Source organism: Atta cephalotes (assembly GCF_000143395.1).
Source record: "Atta cephalotes unplaced genomic scaffold scaffold00056, whole genome shotgun sequence".
In the NCBI taxonomy this organism is placed as follows: Eukaryota; Metazoa; Arthropoda; class Insecta; order Hymenoptera; family Formicidae; genus Atta; species Atta cephalotes.
Window position 1 is genome coordinate 420,971 of NW_012130120.1, and position 13,872 is coordinate 434,842.

The following is a 13,872-nucleotide window of genomic DNA, read 5'->3' on the forward strand; positions in this document are numbered from 1 at the left end:
TATATATTAATTTAATTAATTAAACTTACTATACTATACGAGACGTACTTACTTACTTACTTAGTATATATATATATATAATATAATAATAATAATATATATATATATATATATATATATATATATATATATATATATATATATATACGTTTTATAGATAACTTACAATAAAGATATGTTCATGTTGATTAAATAATAAATTAAAAATATTAATAATGACTAAAGCTGCGTATTCGCATATATGGTCATGTATAAATACATAAGACAAGTTTTCAATCAATCAAGCACTGTTTGTGTATATACACCTGTTACTATACATATCGTAATAAATAAAGATTCTTAATATTGTTTATATTGTAACATGTAATAAAAGTATCCTAAATAATGCGACAGAGTAGTAACTTTCGGTCAATATACTAAGATACTTCGTTACAGAGATGTCTATTTATTTTCGTGACTTGCATCATTTGATTGTTGATTCTTGGTCTCCACGGGAAGTACAAGCGTAGCAATTGCAGCACACAAAGCGGTTGTCGCATAAGTGATCATAGCTCCCGTGATGGACCATTGTAAAAATACTTGCGCTATGTATGGAGTGATCATAGCACCGATTCGTGCCATAGCACTACACGCACTTACACCTATGCTTCGTAAATGTGTAGGATATACTTCTGGCGTGTATACGTATGCAGCTTGAAACACACCGGCAATTAAGCCTCTGGCTAGGAAAATAGCAATGGTCAACACTGCTCTACTCAACAAACAGGTTCTGCTTAAGAAGCAAACTACTATGGCGAACATGACTAACTGGCAAGCCATTGTCTTTCGTCTGCCTATTTTCTCGATCGCGAAAACAGTAGAAAATATGCCAGGAAATTCCGCCAATGTTGTCCAAAGTAGATCGATGTAGTCACTACGCCGCAATCGGCAGTCAAGTTGGCATGTACCTTCATTGTTCATACTCCATGTGCTACATTGCTCTGAGGATGTATGAAAAAGTTCAGTTGTCATTAATACCACTCCATAGTAGCAGAACGCTGTACTCATCCTATAAAATATGTAATAATATATATTTACATCGTAAATATTACAAATATATCTTATTTGCGAACGTTATACTAAAATTGCAAAAATATTGAGATGAAGTTAATATTTTTGTATTTAATTTTTTATTTACCATACAAGCCAAAGTAAAGCAGACGTTCTGTACATTTCTTTACTCAGAACATCTTTAAATCGGCCATGATGACCTTGATAAAATCTATCCATAACTAATCTTCCTACAGGCAATGATTTTTTATTTTCTCTAGCTACACGTTCTAATGTTGAAATTGCACGATCTATTCTTCCAATTGTCATATCAAATACTGTAGATTCTGGTAGCCACTGCAAATATATGAAATTATTTAATATAATTTCATAAAATATTTCTAAATGAATGATATACTTAAAAATATCTAAATTTATTACAAACCGGTGTTATTACAGCAAATATAAATAATGGAATAGACGATAATATAAGAAGCCATCTCCATCCAAAATTGGGCATAACAATTAATGCAATCGCCACTTCGAAACAAGCTCCAAGAGCCCAAAAACACTATAATGTACAACATATATATCTTATATTGTGTTTAATATTACAATGTGTATTAATTCATATACTTATAATGTAAACTTACATCCAATAAAATAACACATCTTGCCCGTTGTTTTGCTGGCAAAAACTCTGCATACAATGTGACCCTGTAAAAAAAGAGTATGCATCAATGACAACAAGTTTCAAAGCAAATTAATTGTTCATCTTTAAGAAACTTACCAAATACTTACGATTGTGGTACACAACCAATAGCAAATCCTACAACTCCTCTAAGCAATAGAATCCAGAGAAAATTTGGTGCGAATGAACTTAGAAATGCATAATAGGCCAATAATACTGCACACAAAGTTAAAGCTTGCTTACGACCGTATCTGTCGCTTAAATTATTCCAAAAAGTGGAACTTAACATCATACCAAGAAATACTACCTAAAAGTTCAATTATATAATAATAATAAACTCGAATATTGTCACATATTTTACAAAGATAATAATACAAATCCAAAAAATACCGTTGTGGTCAGTGCTTGCTGGTATCTAGAAATACCCCAATCACAATGTAAGGATGGACTTAGAATACTCAATATCGTGATCTCCATACTATCTACCATCCAACAAAGACCCGTGAATAGAGATAATTTTACTTGGAATTTTCCAAAGCCTAATGTATTGATAGCTTGTACCACAGTAAAGGTATCTGTTAATAAGATTTAATTATTTATTAATTAATTCAACTTAATATAATTTCCCAATTGTTACATTTTTTTCCATTACTAAATTGATATTTTACATATTCATATTCATTTCATGATACTTCATATTCATATATATATAAAAGCATATTGTTCCTTTTTAAATGTTAGATGACACATTTTATTGTAGCATAAAGTTTATGAAAAATATACACACCTAATTCCTTGTACACATGCATGTCTAATGTACACTGTTGTTAAAGATACTTTACAGCGTTCCATATTACCACAATTTAACGTAGTCATTAGTAAAACCAGTTTTCCCAGTGTTGTGTTATGTTATCATGCGGTATTAAATATTTACAGCATATGGTCCTCTTTTGAATTAAAGTTAAGTAAACCCTTCTGTACAATTAGAACACGGCATAATTAAACACTGCAATATATTACTTCTATACCATTTACATATTTATAAGAGATTTCAATTTGATATAACATACCATCAGGTATAACCACAACAGAAGAAAGTTCCATCGACCCTTCAATGGTATTCTCCAAGCTCGTAGGACAACTCGATGTACTTTGTGCGCCAACATTTAACTCCGCCCCATGTGATTCTTCTAATTGACGATATGGTTCATTAGATTTTTTATCTGGTTCCGACATGGTTATGCTTTTTTTTCAATATAATCACAACATAAAGATATTCGTTCAGTCACTGATGAAAATGAGTAAATTGGAATCAGCTCTGAAAATGTTTATTAATTCTATTAAACTTTGTATATATAAATACAACTTTCAACATCAAATTTTGTATGCAGCACGCGTCACAAACACAAAAATGTCAACTGCTTTGTTGGTTAATCTTTCCATCGCATAGTTTAATTTGTAATTAATCGTGCCATTTTTTAATGATAAATTTGTTTAATTTACGATGAGAAAAATTAAATAAATTAAAGTAAAAATGAGTAAAATGTAAAACGCGAATCTATAAGCTCTTAAATAGAGGCAAACAGAATCTTATCGAATATTTTCATTCAATATTCATTTCCAATATTATGAATTTTATTAGCTTCCATACGATTTCATGAAATCCGTATGCGTTCTTCCGCGACTGAATCGACGACCAAATGAGAAACTGATCTCTTGCGGACGTTTACGACAAGATTTTAAAGCTTTTTATCTTTCGGTAATTCCACGTATTTATCAATCGCTGCGCAAATACTAATTGTGAGACTAATCGAATTAATGATACCGATTGTGATACTACTCCATCAGTCCATGGTGGTTTCCTTTCTCCATGGTTTCCTTCCTCCATGGTTCCTCTACCATGGTGCGTCATGAGAAGAATGAGGAGCTCCACACAATAAAAGAAACAGGCAACAGAGAGTGAATAAGAATTTCAACCTATCAGAAACTGTGTATTCCACAATATATGATTTCTGATAGGTTGAAATTCTTATTCTTTGTTTTCAGTTCCTTTTATTGTGCGGAGCCTCTGACTCGTCTTTCTTCTTTTCATCATAATGGCGACCATGGCGACTGTTAAGTAAAAACGTGTTAGCACGTGTTGCAAGATTTGAAGTTATTAGATCACAAAAATTTTTGCAAAACTGTTGCGTTATGTTAACGCAACTATGTTTTTGCAAAAAAATAGTCAACCTTACTGGTTGAATAAGCGTTGTATAGTGCCTATCGAGCACTTGCTATCCTATGGCTCTTATTAACTGTATCGTAGTCAAATGCTGTTTTCAACATAACAAATCTGTGGTAAGTAGTAATTCTATTAGAAATTTATAATTAACTAAGAATATTATTTACATTGGCTTTGTTCTCATATTCACTGCTAATGCTGATCTACAGCACAGATGATGTATACTATAAATTTTCAATATTAGCAGTGAATATCGCAATACAAGCAATTCTGTTACTGTTATTATATACAAGTATTTAGTATTAGTATTCCCTAAACTATATTAATCAATAATTAAATTATTATTTTCAAGAATTATTTACAAGAGCCAGAAGTTATTGCTGAAGTGTCCCTGCCTCAATCTTCTTATAAAGAAATATCACAGACAGTTCTTAATTTATATCACAAATTGGAATTGGCAAAGTATATTCGACAGATTGGCTAATACTTGAGGTGTATAGCTGCTATTGCACTGAATGGCCATTTGAATCATTATCTATTGGATCGATTGTGACCTGAAACGCTGGATGGAGCAATTTTTGATCCAAGATTCCAATTTGCATCTTCTTACATATAAATTATCTTATTGAAAATCTTATTGATTAATATGTTTATTTCCTAACTACATTACTTGTATGTTGTTTTTTTTGTAGACAGTGATATTCATAGTCGGTTAGAAGATAGACATCTTAAATAATGTCTTATAATGGTCTTTGGTTGTTGATCGGCGGACGATATTTTAAGATATTACTTAAGACTTTCCCCTGTAAGATCCGATTATGAATATCACTCAAGTCTATTTTTTTTTTAACTTAGTGAAACACGTGACTATCATGCTGGAAACAGTTTTTGTCTATACAACAGTTGTCTATATAACAGTTTTTATCTAAGCCTGTACAAACTATTAAATAAAGATTTTGATAATTAAATGCTGACTTATCTTAACTTATCAGATTAGGGATAGCAAGCCCTTTCTTCACCAGTATCAGACTACTAGATCCTCTAGAGGATCTGAAATGTTATTCTATATTCTATTCTTATATAGGAATCATATAAAAAATAAGTGCTTTCGGGAACTGAAGGATTATTCGCATTACTAATTAGATTTTCAAATTCAATGAGAAGATAAATTTGATAATAAAATTCTATTAAATGGCGAAGAATTAAAGTTATGCAATTTACTAAATTTTAGCAAAAGTATCATAAATCTCAACATAGGCATAATGTAACTTCGACAATTAATTTAAATAATTGCTTAAATATAAAGTGATAGACATCATGTGGTTGATAATTAAACTAAAGTTACACTTGGGAGCGCTATATTTACATACTAAAATAGCATATACATATATAGAATACGAATATAGATATCATTTTATTCTTTATGTCATCAAACATTAAACAAGGATGAAATAATATGATGACTTTTGCAATAAGATTAGAAACAAGATCGTTTATATTAAATACGAAACTATGGTCTGAACGTTAAGAAGTTGAACTATTATATATATTCATATAAATTAATTTAAGAAATGATAACATTGTATGCCGATATGGTTATTGGACTTTCAACGCAATCAATCTGAAATATTAATAATCCCCCCAAATTCTCAAATTTTAAAAAATTAATAAACTTATTACATGCAAGAAATTTGACTCCCGGCTGAAGCAATATTTTTCGCAATAAATTTATTACAGTTTTTTAAAATTTAGAAAATTTGAAGAGATTATTAATATTTCAGATTGCATTGAAAGTTCGACACAATTATCATTACTGAAATTAATTCATTTATATGAATATATATAATAGTTCAACATCTTCAGACCGTAGTGGCGCTTCGTATTTAAAGTATTAATATTTTAATGAAATATTTAATATATATATTACAATAGCAGGCAAGATAGATACACTATATGAATCTGGATGCAATCGCTATTAGTTTAGTATAATGTGCTCCTTTGCTATCAATCTAATTTTTCATTTTCTTTCAGAGTATATCTAGAATAGGCATGTCTGTATATTCTTGTATCTAGAGGTATTCTGTTTATGAATATCATTGCTGCTATCAAACTCGCAGTATTTCGTAGCTGACATTTCTTAACAGTCAACTTTAATCGCTTAATATCAGTTCGTGGGGCAGAGCGACACTTTTTTCTGCCAGATTCCTTCATTTCGTACAAAAACGCATCGATTAAGTATATTTTTATCAAAATTTGAGGTAGAAGGAATCTTCTTAACATTTACCCATTTTTACCAATTTTTACATAATCTCAGATTGCTTATGGAAACAGGTGGATCGTGGATGAAACCATTGGCTGCATTCAGCAGAGTACAACAGTTTTGCAACCGTTTTGATTTTCTGCTGAGATTGGACCATTCCTCTTGCTCTAAAAGCATAACTCAATCAGCGCGAAGAAAATAGTTGCAAAATAAACGTTCTATTGAACGCAGCTATTGGATTAAACAGTTGAGTGAGCGCTCGCTATTATTGGTGTATTTTTTTAGATCATCTAATTAGCATTTTAGATCTGGAAGCATACATCAATAGCAGCATGCGCTCAATTGTCGAGTTCGCTGAATGCAGCCAATGGTTGCGTTCAAACCGGATAAAGCGACTCCGGACACACTCTGTCCGGCGAGCCTGCTCGCTGAGCGATTGAATGTAATTGGTTGGATCTATAAGTAATAACCAATCGTATTCATTTGCTTGGCGAACAACCTGCTTTATCTGATTTGAAGAACTCATTAGGTACATCTAGATTCCAGAATATTCCAAAAACACGATCGCTTAATTTTATACATACATACATACATACACACATATATGCATTTGGGAAAGTGCACTATAAATGATGGTATTAACACAATATAACCAGTAGAGACACTCAGCGAAAAAATATGTGTTCACGCAAGTAAGGCAGCTTTTGTTTTGGGCTGGATCCAGTGAAATGCAAGATGACAAGAACGTACATATTACACAGATCCCGTGTGAGCAGATATCCGTGATAAAAGAAGACAATTTAAGAGATTATGGCTGCACTATAAATATTTCTAAAACATAGATAAAAAAAAGAAAAGTTATTACGTGCAGTATTAAACAATGCAGTAATAATAGTAAAAATTCACAATGCACTTTTTTTCGTTATCCCAAAGATATCGTAAGGTAAGTTTTTATAATTTATAAAAAGTAAGTAGTTATGCTAGGTTAACTTAAACATAATCAAATATAATTTTGTGAAAAAAGATAAAAAAGATTTTTACATTGATTACGTTTTCACGGCATCCTTAATTATATTTTTTAGAGCAAAGCAATGGATCATATAGGATATTATATCCTCTTTCGGTCCTGGATTTTTCAAACGTTAACATGGCGGATGCTCACGTGACTGCGATGCGGAGATCAAAGGTGCCAACATGGAGTGTTCCTACTGGATATACTGTGGTACCAATCAGAAAAGAGAACACTATCCGTTCCACTCTTCCTTGATTCTCTCTGGCATGGAATGTTATGAAGGAAAAGTGAGGAGTTAGCAGGCTAATATATATAGAAGTTTGTGGTTGAAATTGGCATTACTTGATCAACTGTGAGGGGTTTAAAGATTAAAATCAATGTCCTGATATTAATAAATGCTCTGTTTTTTCAAAATGCACCGACGAGGTTTTAGAGGCATGTCCTGCTCCTACACACGACATGATAGAGACGGTAAGATAAAAATTCCTCTAAACTCATTTCTAAAATCATTTGTCCTATTTCTTTTCGAATGCTTTTTTGTCACCTTTTTTCTTTCATTTTTAGTACAATCAATCTGGAGAAATAATCAACAAGGACTTGGTTCATAAACACTTACATGTGTTTTTATTTGAACTTCCTGTTATAAATTATTTTGATTAACAATCTCTATTAAGAAAAACTGATTATTTATAAATGATTGTAATTCAATTCTTTACATATAATGTAGTTATCTAAATTATATTCCATTATATTTTGAATATTTCATTTTTTACAAGATTCTTTGATGTAATTTAGCAAATTAATGATGGAATTATTTCCATGGAATATTTTTGTAATAATTACTGTTCATATTAATGAACGATATTATCTTTTGTTGTATATATAATATTTTAGATCTATGATAATTTCTTTTATCTATTGAATGAAATTTTTTAGAAATAATTTAGAATTTATATATATATATATATATATATATATATATATAGACACACACACACACACACACACACACACATACACACACACATATTTAGAAAGATGTTCTTAAGACAGAGCCATAAATCCTTGAATATTTTTTTCATAAATTTAATTATTATGAGAGGCTTTATTAAAATAAGTATTAGAAAAATGTTATTTAAATCAGTCTGTAATATCTATTTTTTTTAACAAGATGATCAGTTTAAAAAATAATTCAAAATACATGCATCATTTTTTAATTTTGTTTTCTATTTTTTATTAAATTTTTTTATTATGCTGATCAAAATACAAACAAAACTTGAATACTTTGTATTCGCTTTTAATCTTGCTTTTTCAAAATCTGTTAATTTTTAAACACTCTTAGTTTGAATGGATTGATATTTTATTTTTATAATAATTGCTATTCTTTCGTTAAGCTTTATGCCCATGATGCTAGAAATCGGTCGACACCTTGGATAAAGAAAGAATTGACCAATCGCAATGGTCATATAATCAAATTGTTCAAATGTGATGTGTTTTTCTCTGTTCGAGATCTCGGACCGATTTCTAGCATCGAACTTTAGAGTAAGTATTGTTAAATAACAAATAAAATTTAAAGAAAAAATGAAATCTCAAATTTATCATGAATTTTTTAGAACAAATACAATCTACGTCTGGAAATGGAAGCACTTACTCACAAGCACGAAGACCTCCTGGACTAAGAGGAAAAGAAATAGGAATGTATTATAGAAACAAAAATAGAGAGAAACAGAAAAAAAAGACTCTAGAAGTTCTTAAATTGTCATTTCATATACAGCAATCAATTAAGGCTATGTTAAATAATGCAGAGAGATATTACAATCCAGTTTTCTGTGCAAATTTTGAATCTGAGCAAGATAACAAGTATCATCAATTTCATGACACCCAATTTAAAAGAAAGTTTTTGGAAATTATACACGGTAATATACAACAAAATCTTGCCAAAGCTATGAATGTAACTTCAAAGTTGCAAAGAAATAGTGATATAGACAGAATATTACAAAATGATTACAGACAAAAGCATAATCAAGATGCTTATAATAATATGTTGAAATTTCGATTAAAGTTACCAGCATATAAAAAAAGATCAGAAATATTACAATTGGTTGAAGATAATCAAGTTGTTGTCATTAGTGGAGAAACTGGTAAATAGCAAAAGTTATTTATTAATATAAGATGATTTTTCTGATTATTTTTTTTTACTTATCTTTATTGGAGCAATGTAATGAGTCGGTAAAAGAAATTTGATTGTAAACATTACATCTACTGAAGCAATTTTCAAATTATTCAAATTTCCAATTCTAATTAATAATTAATAAGTTATTTAAATTATTTTTAATGATTTAAAAAAAATTTTAGGATGTGGTAAAACCACACAGATTGCACAATTTATATTGGATGATGAATTAGAAACTGGAAACGGCAGCGTTACTCGAATAATTTGCACGCAGCCTAGAAGAATTTCAGCCATTTCTGTTGCTGAACGCGTAGCTATGGAAAGAGCAGAAAATCTTGGAAATTCTGTTGGCTATCAGATACGACTTGAAAAGTAAATTTTTCTAAACTGTCTATACTCTATGTATAATAGTTTATAGATGTATAATATTCTTTTATTTTTTTACACTTTTGTCTACAGACAGCCATCACGAGATCATGGAAGTATATTATTTTGTACTACTGGTATATTACTACAAATTATGAAACATGATCCAGCATTAAAAGGTTTCTCTCATGTAATACTGGATGAAATTCACGAACGTACTACAGAAAGTGATTTTGTTATTACATTATTAAAACAAGTTATTCTAAAAGTAAGTTTTAATGATGCCATGTTGTTGTTACAATAACGTTACTACATATACTAGATATATATATGTATATTTTTTAATATATATATATCTTAATATTTATTTTTATTTAGATTATATTTTACTATTCTATGCTATTTCATTTAAGGAGTTTAGATATATATTTTTCTTTAGATGTTATTTTTGAAACATTTTTGTAATATATATTTTTATCTATAAGTCATTAAATCATGTTTTGTAAATTAATTTGTATTTTTTTGAATTTATTTTCTAGAGAATAGACTTAAAAGTTCTCTTAATGAGTGCAACATTGAATGCTGAAAGCTTTTCAAAATATTATAACAATTGTCCCATGATACATATACCAGGATTTACTTATCCTGTGAAGGAATTTTATTTAGAAGATGTTTTGTCATTTATAAAGTAAGTATAGATATGTAATTGAAATTGTATCTGTATATTAGCGGGGAATGAAAGTACTCATTAGTTGTAATGCTGTGTTATTTTTTATCATTACCTTGTTATAACAATAATTTATAATGATGTTGCGAATGTTTTGTGACAATAACGTTAAAAACATCAGAATTGAAAAAATTAATCATTATTTGTGGAAAAGTCACTTATTATTGAAAGGATAATTCGTTATTTGCGTAACAAATTATTTTTACTCATTACTTGTAACGAATAAAATAACTTGTCGATGCGTTACAAGTAACGAATTGCTTTTTTTAATAGATAACGCATAATAATGACCCGTTACTTTCGTGAAGTGACTTTCTCAATTTTAGTGCAACCTTAGCATTTAGTTATCGTTATACAAAATTGCAACGTTATTCAAATCGTTATTATAAAAAGTAATACTTCCTTATATATTAATAATTGTTCCTGGATTACGATTTCATACTACAATAATATGATAATTTTTCACTCCAAATTTTTAATCTGTTTTAATTAGCCTTTTACAAACTGATATATAAGGATAAAAATTGAATCCAAAATCTGCTGATTGTAAATTGACAGGTTTTGATTTGGTTTTTCCTCCTATATTATTGAAATATTGTTATATCGCGATAACTTTAAATAACATTAAATAATTTTTTAGATGATTTTAGGTTCTATATACATGAGAGATTAATACGAATTGTTAAACGCTATTGATTCTCACATATTCTCCAAAACACATGCATTCGCATACACGCCACCTAACCAAGTCCATTAATACGAACTGTTATAATATCTTTTTTAACTTATAGTCATAAATTTCCCGAGGCACCACCTGAACCTAAAGGTCACAGAAAACACCTAAAAAGATATAAAGAGCAGCAATATAAGAAAGAAGAATTTTTGGACATATTACAACCTTATGTTAGACAACTTATGGCCGAGGTAAATATATAAATAAGCAAGTATGGATATATTATTTATTTATATATTAAAATATTTTACATAATTACAGAAAAAATACGAAACACATGTTATTGATCAATTACGGAATCCAAATAGTGAAAATCTTTCATTGGAGCTCATAGAAAAATTAGTTAGATATATCTGTAATACAAAAGGTCCTGGAGCTATTCTTATTTTTTTACCTGGTATGATGGATATATCAAACTTAAATAAAATGATGTTAGGGTCTGGATGTTATCCAAGTCGTAAGTATATATTTGTATTATTAATATAATATTATAGTAAGAGATAATATAAATACATGTAGCTTTTATTTTTCAATCTAATTTAAGGCATGTTCGGATTTCCATCTGGGTACTCCCCGGATGTCATATCATCTTTGTTGTTTATCGTAGAACATTTACCGAGATCCATCCAGGTGGGAATCAGAACATGCTTTTACTTATAATATTACGAGATTTTGAATTATCGAATCAAAATTCATTTTATAAATTAGATAAAATCACATTTTTTATCTCATTCTGGTAATTGTGTTATTGAATTTTATAACTATTTTGACACTATTTGATGTATATTTCAAACCAAATATTTTATAAAACTTTTTTTATAGACGCATACGTCATCTATCCTCTTCATTCACGTATGCCAACAGTTGATCAGAAACTTATATTTAAAGAACCATCTCATGGCGTTCGTAAAATAATTATTGCGACTTCAATCGCTGAAACATCAATTACTATAGAAGATGTTGTGTACGTAATAGATTGCGGAAAAATAAAATATTCAAAATTTGACCTAAATAAGAATATTCAGACTTTAGAGCCTGAATGGGTATCTTTAGCTAATGCCAAGCAAAGACGCGGTAGAGCTGGCAGGTAATATTTTATATATATTGTTATAGTTTGGTATTAAAAGAAAAATAATGTATTCAATCAAATTTCTATATGTAGACTAAAATCAAATCTGTATATTTTCTATGTAGGGTTAAAAGTGGAGAATGTTATCATCTGTATACAAAAGCACGAGAAATGACATTTGATCATTATCCGTTGCCAGAAATGTTAAGAACACGCTTAGAAGAGGTAATTTTGCAAATAAAAATCTTGCAATTAGGAAGAGTCAAAGAGTTCCTATCTACCGTTATGGATCCGCCAGATTTGAAAGCTATTGATCTGTCTCTCGACTTACTTGAAACACTTAATGCCCTCGATAAAGACGAAACTTTAACTCCTTTAGGTTATCATTTAGCACATTTGCCACTTGATCCTAGAACAGGTAATTTATTATTGCTGTAAATAGAATTAAAATCTGATAATCTCGGTTCTCCGCAATTCGCCAGCTCGCGTAAAGTAGCGGCAGTGTCGCTGCACTTGACTTAGCGTCGAGACACCACCATGTCTCCAGATTGTAACTTTAATGTAATGTATATTTTGTTTATTATAGGGAAAATGATTTTGTGGGGTGCACTGTTCTCTTGTGTTGATCCAATATTTGCTATTGCTGCTAGTCTCACATTTAAAGACGCTTTCTATTGTCCGTTAGGACAAGAGGAAATGGCTAATAAAAAAAAGTTAGAACTCAGTATGGAACAGTGTAGTGATCATATTGCTCTTGCGGAAGCTCTAAGAAGATATGAAGTTGCACGTCAAAGAGGAAATGCTCGCCAGTTTTGCCGAGAGTATTTCCTCTCCTTCAACACATTGAAACTTCTCTCTGAAATGAAAGCTCAATTTGCACAGTATTTATGTGAGATGAAATTTCTGGATAGTGAAAACCCAAGTCATGTAGGCTCTAACAAAAATTCGGATAACATAGCGTTGATAAAAGCTATTGTTTGTGCAGGATTATATCCTAACATCGCTGTTGTAAGGTGCAAACATTGATATGTCAATCATGATTGACATGACATTAATAATTTATATTAATTATATTAATTTATATTAATTTTTATCATTTTTTTTTAAATACAACCATCTTATCAATCTATATGATATCTAATTATATCTAATTGTTTTAGACGAGTTACTAAAAATGGGGTGGTTAGTTGGACACCGGAAGATGGTAGTGTGCGTATACATCCATCGAGCGTTAACAACAGAGTTTCCAGCTTTCCTAGTCGCTACTTGACATATTTTACAAAACAACGGTCCACTGCCATATTTTTACATGATACTACATGTATAAGTGTACCGATTTTATTGTTTGCTGGACCAAATATGTCGATAAGTAAATATAACTCTTTTCTATTTGAACGGGCTAATCATTCAAAATAATAATCGTTATAACATTATATTTTAGAACGAGAAAAAGGACAATATATAGTTAGCATCAATTTTTCGGAAAACATAATTTGCGAACAAGAATCCGCAGAATTGATACAGGTATACAGATTAGTATAATTAATATGTATATATATATATATATATATATATATATATATATATA

At 29.8% G+C, this 13,872-nt stretch overlaps 2 protein-coding genes across 2 annotated transcripts; one reads left to right on the forward strand and one right to left on the reverse strand.

The window, feature by feature from the left end:
- Positions 1 to 441: 441 nt before the first annotated feature.
- LOC105623341 (synaptic vesicle 2-related protein) lies at positions 442 to 2,956 on the reverse strand. Its single transcript, XM_012204737.1, has 7 exons — positions 2,791 to 2,956; positions 2,111 to 2,295; positions 1,831 to 2,027; positions 1,683 to 1,746; positions 1,475 to 1,600; positions 1,178 to 1,386; positions 442 to 1,048 (listed from the first exon to the last, which is right to left on the reverse strand). Exons 1-7 carry the CDS (start codon positions 2,954 to 2,956, stop codon positions 442 to 444), a joined length of 1,554 nt encoding a protein of 517 aa, XP_012060127.1.
- Positions 2,957 to 7,611: 4,655 nt separating this feature from the next.
- On the forward strand, positions 7,612 to 13,826 carry LOC105623380 (ATP-dependent RNA helicase DHX36). Its single transcript, XM_012204775.1, has 13 exons — positions 7,612 to 7,687; positions 7,781 to 7,816; positions 8,830 to 9,357; positions 9,572 to 9,761; positions 9,849 to 10,023; positions 10,295 to 10,443; positions 11,274 to 11,406; positions 11,477 to 11,672; positions 12,038 to 12,302; positions 12,410 to 12,702; positions 12,871 to 13,297; positions 13,445 to 13,653; positions 13,726 to 13,826. Exons 1-13 carry the CDS (start codon positions 7,612 to 7,614, stop codon positions 13,824 to 13,826), a joined length of 2,778 nt encoding a protein of 925 aa, XP_012060165.1.
- Positions 13,827 to 13,872: the final 46 nt, after the last annotated feature.